The 21,337-nt window shown below is 39.3% G+C and overlaps 1 protein-coding gene across 3 annotated transcripts in view; it reads left to right on the top strand.

Annotated features, from left to right (window-relative positions):
* Positions 1–21,337, top strand: part of jhy (junctional cadherin complex regulator) — a 104,258-nt gene that overhangs the window by 5,048 nt on the left and 77,873 nt on the right. For all 3 annotated transcript variants that reach the window (XM_068053885.1, XM_068053884.1, XM_068053882.1), the window contains exons 2-3: positions 2,750–3,308; positions 12,882–13,932. In XM_068053885.1, the coding sequence (XP_067909986.1) occupies positions 2,944–3,308; positions 12,882–13,932 (1,416 nt within the window). In that variant the 5' untranslated portion in view covers positions 2,750–2,943. The remainder of the gene's footprint in view (positions 1–2,749; positions 3,309–12,881; positions 13,933–21,337) is intronic.

Below are 21,337 nucleotides of genomic sequence, written 5' to 3'. Positions count from 1 at the left end.
ACTGTGGAGCTTATCGAGATAGGGAGGGGCAATGCCATGGAGAGATTTGAACACAAGGGTGAGAAATTTAAAATAGAGGCATTGTTGGACCACAAGGCAATGGGGTGCTGGGTGGACAGGAACTTGGTGCAAGTCAGGATATGAACAGCAGAGTTTTGGATGAACTCAAGTTTGTGTAGGGTGGAAGATGAGAGGCCAGCTAGGAGATCATTGGAATAGCTGAGTCTGGAAGTCACAAAAATATTAATGAGGGTATCAACAGCAGATGGGCTGAGGCGGAGATAGACGATATTACGGAACTGAAAGTCAGTGGTCTTGGTGATGGAAAAGATATGGGGTCAGAAGGTCAGCTCGGAATCAAATAGAACACCATGGTTTTGAGCAATTTGGTTCAGTCTCAGCTAGTAGCTAGGGAGAAGAATGAAACCTGTTAGAGATTGGAGTTTGTGGTGGGGCCAAAGGCAATGGCTTTGGTCTTCCCAATGTTTAATTGGAAAACATTTCTGCTCATCCAATACTGGATGTTGGAGAAGCAACGTAACAAATCAGATTCAGTGGTGGAGAGAGAAGTGGTGGTGAGATAGAACTGGGTATCACCAGTGTATCTATAGAATTTGGTTTTTGGATGATGTCACCAAGCAGCAGCATGTAGATGTGAATGGGGAGGGGGCCAAGGTTAGATCCTTGAGGAACTTCAGAGTTAACAACAGTGTGGGAGCAGGAAGAGAAGCTGTTGTAGGAACTTTTCCGGCTACGACTCAATAGATGATAAGGACACCAGGAACAGGCAACTCCACTCAGCTGGACAACGGAAGAGAAGCGTTGGAGGAGGTTCGTATTGTCAACTGAATGAAGAGGGATAGTACACCATGGTCAGTTACATAGGATGTAATTTGTGATTTTGATAAGGGCCAGGATAGAAATTCAGGTACCAAAGATGAAAGGATAGTGGGCTAACCCTATCAAGTTGGACACGTTTTTCAGGAATAGGGTGATAATGGCACTGTGCTACTATGACATATAATAATGAGCAAGACTTAAAAAACATGCTTATTAAGAAAATTCTCCCATATAGGATTGATGACTGTAAATCAAAAATTAGCTTTGAGGTGCTTTCATTTGTAAATATTAATAGTTCTTTTTGTTTTTAAGTTAGTTTTTATCTAAATTTATATGGTACTAGCTAGTATAATCAACTTCTCTTTCTTCCATGCCTAACAGCGCGAGACAACCCATTTCTTCCACTGCATTACATACAGCAGATGGCGCTCTGGGATTTTCCATAACAACAACCCTTTTTTTTATGTGAATAGGTCATTAGCCTGACGAGGAGACCTAGCTACAGGTGATGGGGGAATCTCTATTCCATTCCCATCGGATGCAGCTACCCCATTGGATGCCACCCCAGCATTCAGAGCCTGGAACTCTTGTTTTCGCTTGCTTGGGGATTTAACCAACTCAAGGCTGCTAATTTCTATTCCATAATATTAGTGAACCTTTTACATTCTACAGAATCGACTGATCTGGAAATCATTACATCTCAGTATTGTTGATACTTGTTTCAATAATGTGAATGTTAACTAATAAGCATTGTCATAGGTTGTGGGCTTGTGCCTTTGATTCCCATACAGCAAGTTCCTGATTTCAGTTACGTTATTCAAGTTGGTGCATTGCTTGGGTAAAGAAGCAATTTGTAATAGAAATCATAGAATCATAGAAAGTTTATGAAGCACAATGTTTTGTTTTAAGTTCCAAAATACAATATAACACCCTGCAGAATCTGGTATAAGTTGTGCAAATTATAAAGATGTGATGTTGAGGAAATGAGGTTAGGACCTGGTTTTAAGTCCATGGTGAGATTAAAAACCTCTCTTGACAGTGCTGAAAGTTTTGAGTTTTTTTGCCTCAGTTCTTAGTGGCTATAACTCCTTCACACAAACCTCGTACATTTTGGCATGAGTTAATATTAAACTGTCAATCACATTCAGAGAGGCCACAATGATGACTAGAATAAGATATGGAAAAAATAATATTGGTGCACTGAGTGGGGCATTTTTAAGGTTGATGTTAAGATACATTATTAGGACTGGCTAAAGTGAACCTTGTGTATCCAGCAATTGTATACTTGATATTGGGTGTAAGATGTAGAGAAGACCCAATTCCTGATGGTTGCATCCTTCATCTTGAGCTCAAAACTCCCCCCAAAATGTAACTATAGAAAGTACGATTTGGAGCTTGTACTCAAATATATTTCTTTGTTCAGAGGGTACTGTTAGATTCCATTACCAAGACCTGAACTGCAGAGTCAGTTCTTAATGCATATATAGTTATTTTGAAAATCAAGGAACTAAAACTGAAGCCTTTGTGGTAGATATAAAGGCAAAGAATGCTGAAAACGTTCAATAAATCAGCCGGTATCAATGGTGAGAACAGACAAGTTAATATTTCAGTTATAACCTTTGCCAGAACCAACAGATATTGGAGTCTTTGACTGAAAATTTAATGCCGTGTATTTTATGCTGATTATTGGTATTCTAATTTTATATATTATAAAAAAGGCATTGTATACAGAGTAAACATTACTTGTATCCTAACTGGAGAAGCACTCTGCAATCTAAAGTTATATAATCTTGACAAAATATTTAACAAAAATAGCTTTGACCACATTATATAGATACAAAGCCTGCATCTTAATTTGTCAGCTTTTCCATGATTTTTAGTATATTAACAATTTTGTTGTTGTTTTTAGCTGTTGAATAAATATAAGTCCAATTAAACCCAATGGCTGGCACATCTTGCGGAAGATGAATTTCCTATGCATGTTTTGAAGTCAAGGAAATCCTATTGATACAAGACATCATATATCTAATTCTTGTGGACTGTTACTGTACTTGCACAATGAACAAGAAATAAAACCTTTTTAATATCTTGAATATTGTAACAATGGAGAAAAATAGGAATTCCACACAGAGGATAAAGCTGTTTTATCCAGGGGCTTGCACCCAACTAAAAGAGGTGCCAGAAGGACCATTTCCACTGGAAGAAGGAGAGGATTTTCATTTAAGTTTATATGACTCCTTGGAATCTGATTCTGACAGCTTAAATCAAGAGCGGCAATACCAACAGGAACTACAGCATCGCATTCAGGAAAATGAAGAGATGGTGACTCAGACTTTAGAAGACACTGAATTTGATGCAGAGAATGGGGATGAGGAGGGATGGAATCTCTATGATAGTCTGGAAGAAGCTGAAGATGAGCAGGATAGAGACAAGATTGAACCTGAACACAAAGACAACGACAAAATAAGGTAAGTTTGAAATTTTGAAAATGTATTTAAACAAATTTCTTCCTTCCCCTAGCTATCACTCCCAAATTTTTCCCCAGTTCTCCTGAATCATTGGTTAGGTCTCAGCTGGAGTACTGTGGACAATTCTGGGCAACACATTTCAGGAAAGATGGAAAGGCCTTAGAAAGAATACAGAGGAGGTTTATCAGGATGTTATAAGTAATGGGAACTTTGGATATGAGGAGTAGAGGCCCCGAAAGCTGGCCCCGGAAGATGGGCCCGACCCGACCCGAACCCGACGGGACACGTTGGCCGACTTTCGGGGTCGGGTCGGGCCGAGTCCAGATCGAGTCAGGTCGGGTCGGGATGGACACACACGCTAAGTGCTCTGCTGGTAGGTATTAAAAATAAAAGAACTTACCTGAGCTGGGAGTCCGGGACGAGACTGAGTCTGCTCAGCGAGCGAGTGACGTCATTATGACATCTCACGCATGCGCTGCAGCTTCTTGCAAGTTGTCAGGAACGTAAGTAAAGGGATGGTTGGGTCGGGGCGACTAGTGGCAGGTTCGGGTCGGGTCGGGCTTGGGGCAAAATCGGAGGGACTCGGGCCGGGTCGTGCCCGGGCCCGCTGTGGTTTGGTCGGGTTCGAGTCGGGTTCTTTTTTCCGACCTAAAGCAGGCCTTTAATGAGGAGAGGTTGGAAAAGTTAGGAGTGTTCTCCTTGAAACAGAGTAGGTTAAGAGGTTACAAAATGGAGGTCTTCAAGGTGATGCGAAGTTTTGATAAAATAGAGAAAATCTATTCCCTCTGTCAAGCAAGTCAGTAACCAGAGAAAATTTATTCAAAATTATTACAAGATGTAGAGGGGAATTGAAGAGAAATATTTTCACTGAGTTGTCAGGATCTGGAATAATCCACCAGAAAAGGTGGTGGAAGTTAATTCCATAAACAGTTTTAAAAGGGAGTTGGACAGGTACTTGAGGATGAGGAACTTGCAGACTTACATACAAGAAGTGGGGATGTGGGACTGCTCTTTGAAAGAGCCAGCACAGGCATGATGGGACTCCTTTTGAGCTGTAATTTTCTAAGATTCTAGATATTGACTCTTGCTGAGCTATGGTTTCATTGAAACCAAGACGTCTTTGCTACCACATCCAAGTAGCCACTTACCATAATTCCACATGGCCAGGCACAGTCAATTGCATATGACCTAAGTTCCATGCTGGCAGCTATCTTATAGCAATAACATGATCTGTACTTTACATATTACCCCTTGTTCAACCACATCCTCACTTCCACCTTTGATACCCTAGTCCCCAGCAAAACTATTACTCTCACCCTGGCCGTTCCCCCTGGTACTACCCTCATCTCCGCTCCCTTAAGTCAATCGGAAGCAGACTTGAAAGGTTATGGCGCTCAACTGGCCTAGCCATTCACCACCAGATCTGGCTGAAATACTTAAAACATTATCGAGTCCTGCTGTCGTCTGCTAAAATTGCTCACTATTCGAGGAGCATTCTGGAATGCAAAAGTAACCCCTGGCTTTTTTTCTCTACTGCAGAACGTCTTCTTAAATCCCTCTCCTCTGTCCCCTCCATCAATAAGTGTGAGGAGCTCATGGGCCTCTTTGTCACTAAGATCGAGAACATCTGATCAGCCCTTCTACTAGCCTATCTGGCCAAGCTTCCTTCAGTGCTCCCTCCTGCCCTAGCCCTAGCCCTGAACTCACATCTTTCTCTAGTTTCTCTCTTATCTCCCCTCATGCCCCCTCTGAGCTCATCTTGTCCCTGAGAACCACACCCTGCTGCTTTGACCCTATTCCCACTAAACTGCTGACCATGCAACTTCCCCTCCTGGTCCCCATGTTAGCCGATTATTGTTAACTTTTTTCTCTCTCCAGGTGTTGTCCCTCTCTCCTCTAATTCTGCTGTCTCAAAAAACCAACCCTTGACCCCACAATTCTTGAAAACTACTGTCCCATCTCCAACTTCCCTTTCTTCTCAAGTCCTTGAACATGTTGTCACCTCCCAAATCCATGTTCATCTTTCCCGGAACTCCATGTTTGAATTCCTTCAATCAAATTTTTGCCCTGCTACAGTGCCGAAACAGTTCTTATTAAAGTCACAAATGGCATCCTATGTGACAGTGACAAAGGTAAACTTTCCCTTGTCGTCCTTCTCAACCTCTCTGCAGCCTTTGACACAGTTGACCACACCATCCTCTTCCAATGCCTTTCCACTGTCGTCCTGCTAGGTAGGACTGCTGTCACCTGGTTCCATTCTTGTCCATCTAATCATAGCTAGAGAATCCCTTGCAATGGCTTCCCTTCGTGCTCCCACACCGTTATCTCTGGTGTCCCACAAGGATGTGTCGTTGGGCCCCTCGTATTTCTCATCTATATGCTGCCCCTCAGTGACATCATCAGAAAGTACAGTGTTAGTTCAGTTTAGTTTAGTTTAGAGATACAGCACTGAAACAGGCCCTTCGGCCCACCGAGACTGTGCCGACCATCAACCAACCATTTATAGTAATCCTGCAAGAATCCCATATTCCAATAACATCCCCACCGGTCCCTATATATTTCCCTACCACCTACCTGTACTAGGGGCAATTTATAATGGCCAATTAACCTACCAACCTGCAAGTCTTTGGCATGTGGGAGGAAACCGGAGCACCCGGAGGAAACCCACGCAGACACAGGGAGAACTTGCAAACTCCGCACAGGCAGTACACAGAATCGAACCCGGGTCCCTGGAGCTGTGAGGCTGCAGTGCTAACCACTGCGCCACTGTGTTTTCACATGTGTGCTGACAACACCCAGCTCTACTTCACCACCCCTCTCTCATCTCCTCCACTGTTGCTAAACTATCAGACTATGTATCTGAAATCCAGCACTGGAAAAACAGAAATTTCCTCCAATTAAATATTGGGAAGACTGAAGCCATCGTTTTCGGCTTCCACTCCAAACTTCATTCTCTAGCTATTGACTTCATCCCTCTCTCTGGCAACAGTCTGCGATTAAGCCAGTCTGTTCACAGCCTTGGTGTCACATTTGACCCTGAGTTGAGCTTCTGATCTCATATTCGCGGCATCACTAAGACTGCCTGTTTCCACCTCTGTTGCTGAAACCCTAATTCATGCCTTCTTTACCTCGTAGCTTGATTATTCTAATGCATTCCTGACTGGTCCCCTACATTCTACCCTCTGTAAACTTGAGATTATCCAAAACTCTGCTGCCCATGTCTTAACTACGTTTCATTCATCTATCCCTGCTCTGTTCACTACCTACATTGGCTCCTGGTCACGCAACGTCTTGATTTTAAAATTCTCATCCTTGATTTCAAATCTGTTCGTGGCCTTTCCCCTCCCTACCTCTGTAATCTCCTCCAGCCCCACAACCCTCCGAGATATCTATGCTTCTCTAATTCTGGCTTCTCAAGCATCCCCAATTTCTATCGCTCCACCATTGGTGGCTGCATCTTCAATTGCTCCGGCCCTAAACTCTGGAATACCCTCCCTACACCTCTCTACCTCACTTTCTTCCTTTTAAGACACTCCTTAAAATCTGCCTCTTTGACCAAGCTTTTGGTCATCTGACCTAATATCTCCTATGTGGCTTGATGTCATATTTTGTTTTATAAAGCTCCTGTGAAGCACCTTGAGATGTTTTATTAAATTAAAGGTGCTATATTAATATAAATTGTTATTATTTAAGTGTTGCCCATTGTATCCTCCCAGCTTGCACCCAACATCTTTCTTGCATCATGCACTCTAAACACTTCTGCTTACTACTTCTGAGCTGCCTTTGGATTATAGTGCTCAGCAACCTTTAGAGTTTTGATTGGACATTGGCCTCGTATACTCCTTTCATATCCCATAACCAATCTCTCCTCCTCCAGATTGGTTCCAACAGTTTTTCAGAACACTTTGTCCAGAGCAATAGATCTTTCACTTCTCACGTTCTCTTTAGCTGGGTATTCACCTTCCTAGGTATGGAAACAGTTCCACAGTTTTTACCTCCTAATCGTCAATGGTGATCTTGTTCAGTCTTTATCTACAATTATTTGCTTTTTCTATGGACATGATCTTGTTTGGGAATCTGATGTTTAGCCCACTGCTTCTCTCTCCCCTCAACAACCTTGTCTAAATTGCTACCTTCTGAAATTGCTGACAGGCTCATTCAATATATTGTGGCTCAGTACCTCAATCAAGTGGCCATATTGACACAATGTGGCAGACTATTTGGTTGTGATAAGCACAGAGCTGCGGTATATCCTGTCTTCAACCATTGTCCACAAACATCAACTTTTCATCATGGATCATTGGTTAGCAGTCAGAAGCATGGCTGATTTTCTTTTTCATTCTTTATTCCTTCAGTCTTTCTAGGCTAATGGTATTAGACAACTTTCTGTCTGTGGAAATGAAGATTGATGATCTTTTCAGGAGGACCAATGCGTTTCTTTTATCCCACTGACCAAGAACAGCAGCACAACAAGGATGTCCAATTCCACTGGGGTGATTGGCACCCATACAGTCACATTATACAATTCTGTGCACAAATAGAAACGTTTTCCACTTTAGCAACATTCATTTGATCTTCTCATCATACATTTTGAGGTGCTAACTTGGTCAATGACAGTAGCTGTCATTTCACTGGTTCTTCCAGGCCTGCAAAAATGAAAAAGGAGCATAGATCAAAATGTTGCCGCAGAGAAGAATCTTTTAGCAGTCTGAGCACCTATTGGGTGCGATGTTCCTGAAACTGAATGTATCTCTGTGTGTCAATGACTGACTAGGCAATAGATATAATAAGAACTTGATGGCAGTGGATCTGAGTTCAGGGGAGGTTTCTGGCTTCACTCTCTGCTATTCCCTTGATACGCTTGTGCTCTATGATGTGTCGGATGGCCTCCTGATGGAGCCAAAGGTTTTTTATCTGCCTTCGGTTCTTGTTCTACTCTTTTCTGTTATGAGCCATCTTGTTCTGTAAGCAGATAAATAGTCTTGAGATTTTGCAAGTTTAAGCAGCACAGTGACGTAGTTATCCATCTCCAGACCATTTTGCCTGATAGTAAATATATGTGTATGATACAGCTAAGTTGGCTTGTGAGGAATTCTTGTCTAAAGCCCCTTGAAGACTTCTTTGATTCCCACAGGTAGAGTTGTCAAGTTGCTTGTTGCATTTATTCCTTGCTACATTTTGGCTATGCATCATAAGCCTTCAGGACAGGTTTCCCTTATGGCACTGTTGCACAGTATAAGAGTTATTAATGGTAAAGCACCAAGTGATTTACAGGTTGAGAGAGTATGCTTGGGGAAGCTACATGGCATCCCAAAATGTAATTTGATCTTACCTTCGCTGATTTCATGTGGTCAACCACAGTTATATTCACATCTCTCCAAGTCCAGTGAGTTCTGGAGAATATATTCCCACATTTGCTCTTTGTTCCCTTCTTCTACCTGGAACCCTGGGTAGGATGTTCTTCAGCTTAGTGTTGTCCTCATGTCTCTTACTGTATCAATACTTCAGCTGACCATCATATGAGCCCTAGAAATCTGTATTTTACAGCAACATAGTTGCTTAATGTAGTCAACTGCTGCACCGCCTTCCTTTTGCTTTTGCCATTCCTTTTGGTTAGACTGCCGTTTGGATTTTCTGGAACACAATTTGCTCGTTCAACAGAAGCCAGCATCATTGGCGATTAACAAGCGCGCACTATTTTTTCCAGAAACTATATCATCCACAGTTAACTACTGAATAGCACCAACCACAGTTGCTAGGTCTATAAGTCTTATTCAGCCTAGTCTGCAATACAGAAGTCTTAATGCGAAAAAGTATTAATGCTGAAAATCTGCAACAGATCAATCAACATCTGTGAGAACAAGATAAGTTATTAGTCTGGATGATACTCTTGGCAAAATTTTGATAAAGTTTTATGAAGTTACTTCCCGCTTCTGTTTAGGTAAATAACTTTATAAACTTCAGAATTCTGATGGTCCCATCCGATGCATTAACTTGTCTTTCTCTTTTAAATGTTAACTGAGCTGTTACATATTTTAAAACATGCCGTCCATAAAGAATTATACTAAGACCTCCCTTTTCTGTAGAAGATTGGTGTTATATCATTAAGATGCTTAGAAGCAAGAAGATCAAGTATACAAAGAAACATGTTAAAACAAAGATGTTCTGTGAAAGCTAACACAACAGCTTGGCGCAGCAGCTGAACTAATTGTCCAATAAATGTAAATGATGCAAACATATCTAACACTGCAGTTGTCGTTTATGGGTTTGAAACCCTTCTCATAAAGACAACTAGGTGTCAGAATGGATCACTTCAAATGATCCTAATGATTCAGTTGTCTGAATATGAATCTAAAGAGGTTTGTTGTACTGCGCGATGTCCAAATGGGTCACATTGTTCACTGTGACCCAAGCCGCTATGTTGAAACGCAACAAGTGTGCAGTGCTCCTTCATAGTCTATCATGAAATGAACGTGAATCTTTTTGTTTTCTGTCAAATAAAAGGTTATGCAGACAATAGGTACACAACATTTTTTGTTTATGGATATACAACAGATGCTGGGCAAGTGCTTCAAATTCCTGAGTGACTAATGGGGTTCAAATTCATATGTGATGATATTGCCATAGGTTAATGGACTACATTAGTAGTGTTCATCATGATCACATCAAATAAAACAAAATATCCATTTAATTGATAACAGTTTCACAAACACTGCATCATTCAGTCCAAGGAACTGAATTGGAACAGTTTCCTGATTAATTACAGCCCTTGCACTTAGGTTAACATTTTCAATAATTGGGACTCATTGCTCTTTGAATATGTGAATGAAACATGTTATTAAGCATTTAGCTTTTATTTGCTTTTCTTTCACAGTTATTGCTAGTTTTAAATTCATGGTTTGTTTACAGCTACACAGTTTGTTTTTTGTGATTTAACACTGATTTGATCTTATTTAGCCAAAAATACCTAGTTTTTAATTAGTATCAATCCACAAAAAGTTTGAAATCAAATCCTTCAGAAAGTGGCATACTGATTTTAATATTAAATAACTCAACTGTTTAATAACTATTACTGTTTTTATCATTTTATTAATATAAATTTGGAAAAAACCTCTTAGGTCTGAAAATTACTTGTGAATATTAACATTTAAACACACAAATTTATATGAAATGCCTTTGCTATTTTAGGAGGTGCTGACCCATTTACTTTAAATGGTGTAAGACCTCTAACAATGGGAGACACCTGAACTCCATTTGAACGCACTAAACATTTGTTTGACCAGATTCTCATTGCAGAATGTCATGGTCTTGATTTTTGCTGTTGTAGTATCACAATAGAAATTTCAGAGCTTTCACAGTCATGTGATTCAGATAAAGTTAAAGTGCACAAACAACACTCCAATGATGAAGGTTTTTCTTATTTTTCAAATTTAAAAAATATAGTCAGCCCTAAGCTGTGTGTGTCTGGTACTGGTACCTAATCCTGTCTGTAGTGCTTATCTCCACACATTTTTAAATGACACCTTTGGCACAGTTCTGTACTGAAATATGACACAGAACTGCTCAGACTGGCCATTAGCCATGCAAATGAAGGCAGATTCAAGGCTCAATTTATCAAATGTCTTCCCCATCTGCACCCTACATAAAGTTGAGTTGATCCAGAACTCTGCAGTTTGACTTCCCTCATGCACAAAGTTCCATATTGCCATCACCCCCCTCCTAGCTCCATCCTTGTATTGCTCTGACTTGCTGTTAAACTGTCTCCTCTAAGTGCATTATAGGGACCTGCTCGTTTCTATTTTTGGGATCGCATTTTGTTCCCCAGAATTTTCTTTGCTATTTGAAATGTGCTCAGACGTGCACGAGCGAAATTAATTTCTAATGTCCCGGCCTACACACTCCATTTCAATGAATTTCAATTACTAGGAACATAGGAACAGGAGTAGTCCATTCAGCCCCTTAAGCCTATTCTGCCACTCAGTTAGATCATGGATGCTGTTTTTTAATTCCATCTACCCGCCTTGGTTCCATAACTCTCAATGCCCTTGCCTAACAAAAATCTAACAATCTCAATTTTGAAATTTTCCATTGACCTAGTTTCAAAAGCTTTTTAGGGAAATGGATTCCAGATTGTGTGAAGAAGTGCTTTCTGACATCACCCCTAAATGGCTTAGCTTTAATTTTAAGGTTGTGCCCTATTGTTATGGACTCTCCAACCAGGGGAAATAGTTTTTCTCTCTATATCTGCCCTATAAAATTCTTTAATCATCTTAAACACTTCAACTAGATCACTCCTTAATCTTCTATATTCAGGAGAATATAAGCCTAGTGTATGCAACCTGTCCTCAATTTAACCCTCTTAGCCCTGGTATGATTCTGGTGAATCTGCACTGTACACACTCCATGGCCAATATATCCTTCTTGAAGTGTGCTGCCTACAACTGAATGCAGTAGTCCAGACCCTGGTCTAATCAGAACTCTTTGGAGCTGCAATTTACTTCCACCCCTTAGCTTTTATCTCGAGGGCTGGAATACTAACATTCCATTGGCCTTTCTAATTATTATTTGTACCTATCCACTAGTTTTTGGTGATTTCTGTGCTTGGCCTCCTAAATCTCTCTGCTTGTCCACAGTTCCTATTTAGAAAATACTCTTATCTATCTTCCTTTGGTCCAAAGTGAATGACCTCAGAGTTTCCCACATTGAATTCTATCTGCCACAGTTTTCCCCACTCTCTTAATCTATCAAAATCCTTTTGCAACTTTTTGCTGCCATTTGCTGTATTTATTGTGCCACCTAACTTAGTATACAGCTCTTCATCCAAGTCATTTCTAAATATAGTGAAAAGCTGTCGCCCCAGTACAGATCCTTGGGGGAATACCACTTATCATCAACTGTTAATTTGAATACATATCTATTATCCCTTCTCTTTTTCCATCCTAACCATTTTCCTAGCCAAGCCAACAGGTTGCCTCTAATTCCACACGGGTCTCTGCTCCCTGTAGTCCATCATCAAATGCAGATCTTTCCGCCTCTGTTCTCAGAATTCTTTTCCAAAACTACTTCCTCTTGCTTCCATTCTCCCTGTGTTCAAAAGTCTATTTAAAAACTTTGTGCATTTGGGAAATGCTTTTTCACAAAATTCCCCACTTCGTGGTCAGTGTCCATTTTCCCTTGTTGTGAAGTAATACCTTGCAACATTTCACATGATGAAAGTTTTACAAATGTAAGTTGTTGTATAAATGCCTCCAGACTGTCTTTAACAATAATTAAAATTGCAAGAAAGGGTGTTCTCCTGTGCCTCCATTCTATTATTACAAACAAAGAGACCTTACTGCCTTGTTCAATGCATGAATTTAGGATGCATGATAGCCCTTACCTACAGTGATGCAACAGGGTAGTAGCTTTCCTACTCAATCCTTTGTTCCACATTTGGTGCTACACTGCCCTATCATATGTTTAGGGCACATTAGGTTATAAACTTGAGATAAACTAATGAATAGGATTTTTTTTTGGCTACTTGGTCAACAATTTTTAATGCTACAATTGAACTTTGTAAAAAAATTCTTGCAGACATCAGTCCAGTGACAGATATGCCAGCCTGCGGTATAATCCCAATTGGAGAAATACTAGAGTGGGAGCAGAGATTTTTATGTACAAACAGAAACACAACTCGCATCTTAATGATTCACTGGAGAGCTTGCTCCAAGAGTCGAATGAGCTGTTGGAGAAAAATATTGGAAGATACCATGAATCTTCGTTTGTATTGCAACAAAAAAGGCAAACAAATAAAGCTGAAGGAGTTAGATTTAGTTTGAGAGAAAGTGATAACAATGTAGAGAAACAACCTAAAAAGAAAAGACTACCTTCTCCTTATTGTAAATGTGAAGCTAGCTCTCAAGAAAAACGTGAATTACTTGATTCTCCTGGATTTTATGATGAGGCCATCAAGAGTGACTTGCAAAACCACAGGGAAACCAGAACAGACAAAATTGCAGAAGGAGTGCCCCAGGATAACCATGGGAAAAATAAATGTCACAATGAAGATGACTGTGAAAGGTTCAGTGATTCTGAATGTGAACGTCTAGACTTATTGGAACATAAAAGGCAAACAAATAAAGCTCAAGGAGTTAGATTTAGTTTGAAAGATAGTGATAATGTAGAAAAACAATCGAAAAGGAAAAGACTACCTTCTCCTTATTGTAAGAGTGAAGATAGCACTCAAGATTGTGACTCACTTGATTCTCCTGGATTTTATGCTGATACCATTAAAAGTGATTTGCAAAACAATAGGAAAACCAGAACAGACAAAATCACAGAAACAGTACCGGAGGATAGCCATGAGAAAAATAAATTTAATGATGAAGAAGACTATGAAAATTTGAATGATCACTATCAGAAAGAATACCAGCAGTTCTTAGAACATGAATCAACATGTAGTGATGTGAGCATAAATAGTGTGAAATACCACAAGGACTCTGTGATCTCTCGTGAGGGGAAATTGCAACCAAAAGTAAGATCGCAGGATAATATTGTGGAGCATAATAAGCAAACTCTGGGCAGACGCAAAATAGCCTCATATCAACTATTATACAGTGAAAAGGAGGTGAAAAGTGCACAGCAGGTAGGTGTGATAAAATATTTTCCTTTTGACTGCAGTGAATGTGCTATATGAGGGCAGAAGCCATCATGAGTTTTAGTGCTCAAGTGCTTATCAGTGTATGAAAACTGGTTGCTATACTGAAGTTAAGGTGACCAAACTATTGCAACTTGAGGGTTTAACACGATTTTTTTATTTCTTTTGTTCATATATATCTTTGCAGAGTTTTTGTTGCAGAGTTCTTGCCTAAATCGATTACCTAAGTTTGTGTTTTTCCTTTGTTTAATTTTGTGTTTGTTCTATGTTTTAGTTTCTGAACTAAATTTGCTAACACCTTCTGATTGTCATTCAGGACTGACAGCAGTAGCATCTGCTCAGTGGTGGATCAACTTCTACTGCTACAACCTTTTAAATCTAAATCCAGATGGGGGCAGGGAGTGGGATCATGGCTACTAATTATACTAACTGGAATATTGTTTTAAAACTTTATTCATCTTAACTATTTATCATAAGACACAGAATAAATGGGAAAACTGGGTTTTGATGCGAAAAACAGGCTGTTGGTGTCTGTTTATCATTTAAAAAATTTATTGACAATCCACAGAAAACCCAGGATGTCCAGTTTAAAAACTGGGCGATGATAACTCAACCTGCTAACTGAAGTCAGTTGAGCAACTACTCTCTAGTATTAAGAGGCAAGCTGCTGTGGCTCCAGGGCCTGAGAATGAGAAAGTAATTGTAAGCGATCTGCCAATTTGTAGGTTACATTTAGTGTTTTTTTTAAACTAAGCAAAGCTTCACACTGAAAATACTTTAATGTTACCTCTTTTAAAAAAAAATGCAGTGTTTTGTCCCATTTTTATTGCTGGAGTTGTATTTTCACCATTCTTCCACTGTCTGTTTTATTCTTTCCACCTCCCATTTCTTTTCCATGCTTTGCTGTTTACTCTGTTCCCCTCTTTTACTTCATCTATTAGATGATGCCTTTATGATTATTCTCTCCTAGTTTCTCTGTTTTATGAAACATTATCACCTCTTTCCTGTTTCAGTGACATTTTAAAATGTCTTTCGTCATTTCGTTTTTGATTAGTTTTCTCAATTTCTTGGTCCTATAGCTTTAAGTTCTCCCACACCAAATTGTATTTTCCCTAAAATGGTGGGCATGTGACCCATATCCAGATTGGAGAAGTACCACTCTAACTGGTTGTGGCAAGACGGATTTGAAACCATCTTTAGGGATTGCCTTTCTTCCCCCAAGCATTGCATTGCTAAAAGAATCCTTAACAATATGCTGAAACTGAATATAGCATTAATTTTCTGCAATGTGAAAGGAAACAATATTACAATATCAAGCAACCAAAGCCACACAGCACAGGAACCCCGAGGCCTTCTCCAAGCCAGTTGGGCTTAAACTGCCATAATGCAGCATTTAAGCACTTGGAGACTATACACGAGGCCCATTGCAGAGACGTGCCAGACAGGTAAGATTATACTTTAGACACATTGTTATGATACTGGTGGATTTTTTGGGAAAATATGCAGTGTGTCTTTAAGTCAACAAAGGATCAGTGGTGCTTTAGGAACAAGCAAGCCTCAAGAGTTAGAGAAGGTACATTCTGGTTGCCATTGGATACAGCCATACAGAGTGGGAACCAACCAGCTTAAAATGTGCATCCTGGTTGCCTTGGATACAGCCACTCAGAGACTAAGGTTAAATATGCAATATTGTGATTAATTTTTGAAACTAGCTGAAAAATGGGCTTTGAACAGACACAGACACACAGACTGTCTGCCAACATATAGTGATGGAATTAAGAGAGCTCTCCCTCTGTCTGTTTAAACCCTATTTATTATACTCTCAGAATTCTGAAAAGTCAAGCCAGATTAATTTCTTAAAAGAAAATAACCAATTACTTTAACTACTGAACTGTAATTGCTGAATTCATCGCTGGAAAAGAAGAACATCGCTTCAACTGCTGGACTAGATTACTGAATGTCTTACTGTTGAAGAACCTTTTTTTCCCATCGGACGGCTGCGAGGACTTCAAGCAACCTTGGACCATTCCACATTAGAAGATTCCACTTCGGCAGGAGAGTGAATCTGCAAGGACTTTATTTTTTTTTAAATGTTGTTTATATCTTAGTAGTGCTTAAGAGTTTAGTTTTTCTAATAAACAGTTAATTTGTTGATCTAAAGACACCTGGTTTGTTTCGCCTCATTCGGGGGTTAATAGATGAATCAATTTGGCTGTGGATTTCTTTAATTTGGAAAGTTTAAAGTGATATGTTAGGTGATCTGTGGAGGGATGGGACTGAGTTGACAGTGCGTTTCTCCCACTGCAATCAGAATCATATCTTTTGATTGGGGCTTTGTCTTGAGCGGTTGGTCATGACAACATCATTATGCTGGCATTATGCCTAGTTTTCTAACTGGCACCTGTCTCAAAAAAGGTTTTTTTCTTTATATTGATCAGTCTGCGCTGATTTAAATACCAAAAGTAACTTTCAGCCAAATCTGCAACTCCTGCAGCCAGATTTGGAGACCAGTTCGTATATAGAAATGACCCGGTTAGCAGTTGTGAAGCTTACTGCTGCTTTGAACTTTTATGTGATAGGCTTTCTACAAGCAAGTGCGGAGATTGCTGTTACATCTTCTGATATTCAGTCCACAGCTGTATCAAGTGGGTATCATTGCCAAGGGTTTCATCACATATTCTCTGGAAAGCCGCCCGCAAAAAGAAAAGTCCTCCACTTCTGCTATGGTGCAGAATTCCTACAAGTACACACCATCTTTTACTGCATGTGGCTGTTGATGTCTCTAGCCCAAGCGTAGTGCAATTCATGAATAGAAAGAGCTACCCATTCCATCAGTGCAATTCTATTTGCCTTTGCCTGCTCGCCCTACCGACTCCAGAGCCTGATCATTGAATGAGTCCATTCTGCCCTCAGCCATTGGTCTTGATGAAATCTGAAATGCAACATTAAGGATGGTCAATACTGTACTCTTAATACTGCCAGCATGTGATGCGGCATACAGTGGGAGTGGTACCAAAGTATAGTATCAATCTGATCTTATGTTATTGGACAATGCCAGCTCAATGGGAGACAAGCGCACCGAGCACCTTAGGATCAGAGCTCTGCAGGTCTTCATTATTGGCCTCTTTGTTTACAAATTCTTTATATTGATAACCTATGTAACATTTTTTAAGAGTATCCTGGTGTTCCGACCAGGTGAGAAATGTGTCTAGGGGTCTTTTACTGTCTTCACCTGATCTTATTGTAACAGGGTTTTATTTTTAAACACTGTGTTTTGAGCTCTACCTTTTGTAAATCCTTGTTCACAGCTTTCCAATTATAAGACAAAGAAACCAATTCACACAGGTTTTCTGAGGGTTAAAGAAGAAAAATGAAATTTTATTCAAACTTAAAGTTAATATCTAATACTGTTAACGCTTACGGATATACGGCGTGCCCACGCTAGAATGCACACGCGATACACGCATGCACATAGGGACAGAAAGGAGGAGAGAGAAATATAGTAGAGAGGGGTTTGAGGCAATATCAGAAGAGTTTCTTGTTTACTAAACTTCGAGCTCACTTGATTGTGGGTAGTCTTGCTGTTTGTCGGGGCCCAGTGTTCTTCTTAAACCTTGTTCATGTAGGAGACTTTTCTCTCTCTGAGGTTCACATATTTCCACAAGATTTAGTTCTGTGGGAAAGAGATGGAGGCAGGCAGGACTGGAGAGGAGGTTCTATTCCAACTGGGAGCACATGGCTTTCTGATTTCAAATGTTGTTTTCTCCCATTTAAAACTCTCAGTTCGAAGCTCTGCAACAGCCAGTTAATCATATGATTAAAACTGGTCTGACCACTTCTGTTTATTAGGGAAGCAAGGACTGGGTCCCCATTGTTCCAACACTGTTACTATGCAAATATCTTTCCTGTCAGAGGCCTGCAATTTTAAGTTTTAATGTTCATGTGGCAAAATAATGTGTGCCTCAGTCTTGGCAGGTGGGGGGTTTGATTGACACCTGGGCAGTCAGAAATATAATCTGAATTAAGATATTGAGTAACAGACAAAATGGTTACAAATTAATGAAACCATGTAATTGATCAAAAAAACCCGAAAATATTTCTTCTCAATGTAGTCAGTTCCACCGGCACTCTGAGCAGACTCATGTCCTGAGCCTATTGTTAGTTTCCCTAGTGAATTTGCTTCTTGGGGAATAGGCAACCTGCCTACATTGAAAGCAGTGGGCTTGGTGGGAGTAGCAGGAGTACCACTTCCTCTGTTATTGCTTGGTGCATATATTTTTCAAAAAATGTGTAAAGAATTATAAAATAACCTTTAATAGTAAATATTTCAAGGAATATGTTCTGAAGCTGTTAAATCAAGGTTCTGTTAGCTTTACTAATATTTATTTGCAACAGTGAAAGTTATGGGATACAATGGCAACCTTCAGACACTAGAGAGCACTGCAGTACACAAGATATCGCAAGAAACTTGCAAATATCTTACAAATGAACATTAAAATGACTATCTCTCCAAGTAACATAATGTGCCAAAATTTACAGTAAAAAAAAATAGCAGTGAGGTATTAACTGAAGACTTTTTTTTTAAAAATGTAAATATATTTTTTTCTTGTAACTTTTTCTTTCTGTCTCTTATTTTTCTCTCTTACTCCAGTCTTTATTTCCATTTTTTATTTCTTTTTCAGTGCCTCATTTATACATTACGTACAGCACAGAAGGAGGCCATTTTGCAAGGGATTCACTATTCTAACTTAAACTTCCGAGTTCAGACCTTGCGCTGCTTATTAACGATTCTTCAATCTGTTTGGTTAAGGAGATACAAAGATACTTGTCCTGTTCACACAAGTCCCAGATGCCCTGTAGATCTCCCACTAACTGCAGCTTGTCTTGCTAAATCTCATGTAAATTCAATGGGCAAGTCAAGTTCATTCACTAGTTACTGTAAATTTTGACCGATTGAAGAAGCAAGATACAAACTTTTCAGTAAAATCAAAATTAGATGCCAGAAAAACAGTAATTTGAAGGAAACAAAATTGAGCTACACCAGAAATACCATGTTTTGTATGTAATATACTATAGTAATAAAATCATTTGAGATGATTTTGTATATATTTTATAGTCTAATCAAAAGTTTAGTTACAATATTAGGGAATTGTGTGAGAATGCTACGCTCCTTAATCTGTATGTGAGTAAATGGAATCCATTGAATTTCTGAATGCCAGTATTAGAAGTCTAAAACTGTATCCTGCTTTACAGAATGCTTGGAAAGTTAGTACCCATATAATTGGCCCAAATGATACAATACTAGTAAAACGTTTTTTTTATTCTGCATGTCACTCCGAGAACTATGTTAGGAAAGTGCTTCTATTTTTTAAAATATTTTTTGAAGATTCATCTGTTAGAATTATGGACATTGGTTTATTTGGGAAAACTGAAAAAAATTCCATTGATTTTTTTTTACAAGGGTCACCGAGAGGTCTTGTTTGAAAACAACCTTTACTGGAAATCACATGCCTTAAGCTCAATAAACAACAGAAACCTTGATGACTTGGGGGAGATGTTTACAGAGAAGTGACATGTCCCAATTTATAGTGGTCAGGAGGTTCTGACTTGCTGTTCAGAGTTTTGCTTTTGAGATATTGTTTTGGTTCAGTTGGGGTGTGGACTGTGTTGAAAAGCAGTCGGTAATCAACTGCCAAAGGAGAAACATCCAGCTCATCTTTCCTGCACCTTTCTAAGAGGTCTGGAGAAATTCACTGTCAGCTCCTCTTTCTCTACCTTTTTGAAAAAACTGCAAATCAAGAGTGGGATAACTGAAACCCCTGATGCCACAATTCTCCTGGAAAGCCCACTAGACTACTTCTCGACATCTCCAGAATGAACTGCTCCAGAAAAGATCCCACTGATCCGTCTCCGTATACCTTGACGCCAGACCAAAACTGACAACTGGCATCCTTCCACATCTTTTTTTTCCCTTCAAAAATTAACAAATATTTGGCCAAAATATTCCTTTTTTTGTTTTCTTTCGTCACAGAGCTCTGCAGAGAAAATCTCTTTATTTTTCAGTTAACCGGTGTGTGTGTGTGTGGCGGGGGTGGGGGGAGGTGGGGAGCTGGTATTTAAAAAGGGAATTTTCATATTTCAGAATGTGTTGATGCTTTGCTTTGTTACTGGATAAGTCGTGTTTTATAATAAACTGATAGTTTTGTTGTTTATTGAAGAAACATGGTTGGTGTATTTTATTCTGGGATAAAGACTAGAGTATATGATTGACTGTATCGGTAACTGGGTAAACATTTAAATATATGTTGTGACCTGTGGAGAAGTGGAACTAGAAAAGACAGTGCACTTCTCCCATCTCGGTCATAACAACTAATTCAGCTAAATAAAAATGCTTTTGACTGTTACAGGGGGAAAAGTAGAAAACCTAAAAGAAGACAGTTCAAGACATTTGCTATATAAAAAAAACTGTTGAAATTATTATCAGGGCGGAACACTGGTAGCATTCTCATGCTGGTCCACTTGAGGGGCTTAACCCATATCAGCAGCAACATTTGAGTCTTGTTAGTGCACAGGCAAAGGTTGAAGCTGGCAAGGAACCGAAACACTACAGGCATCAGAGGAAACTTTTTTCAGAGCTTTCAGAGTTGGTGACCCCAGATAAATTCTGAACTGTGTTCTCATTTGATGCCATCGTTTCTTTGGAGGATGCATAATAGAGATTAAGTGAGATATTCAACCTAACCCTTAAGTAAAGATCTTGTAACCCACACATGGTGAATGTTGTGCTCATACGAAGACCCAGTTTTAAAACCATCCATGCAAACCTATTGAATGGAACTTGCTTGTTTGTACTGACTTTTACAGAGATTTATCCATGGCCATAACATTATTTTATTATAGTTTTTGTCGACTTACAGAATTTATTAAAACATCTTGAAGAATTGTATGGGACAAATTACGCAAATGATGAAATGGTTTATTCTAACTTTACATATCAAAAACATACTGGAAAGAATAGAGATTGACAATGATAATTTAAAAATCTGACGTCTTTAATCATATATAACAAATAGATTGCTTACTGTAGTTTCTATAACACACTTGCGGTATGAGCAGTACTTTGATCTTTCAGACATACAAGTCACCGCTGTTTCCAGGTTTTTTTGATAATCAGTCTCTCATTATTTTCTGTCTCAATTATATAATAACCTCAGCATCTGGCTTTGCTGTGATAATAATGGTACAATTTTTCCCCTTGTTAACCGAATCGGCACTCATATTTTTCAGTGCCCGAAGGTGAACGGAATTATGGAAATACATGTTGAGTAGACAATTTCTGTTATATCTCATTAATCTATTAGTGCAGAGGCTGGGACATTTATTACTGTGATAA

The sequence above is a fragment of the Heterodontus francisci genome, chromosome 22 (genome assembly GCF_036365525.1).
Source record: "Heterodontus francisci isolate sHetFra1 chromosome 22, sHetFra1.hap1, whole genome shotgun sequence".
Taxonomy (NCBI): Eukaryota; Metazoa; Chordata; class Chondrichthyes; order Heterodontiformes; family Heterodontidae; genus Heterodontus; species Heterodontus francisci.
The sequence above is the reverse complement of the archived record's forward strand: the minus strand, read 5'-3'. Positions and strand labels throughout refer to the sequence as shown.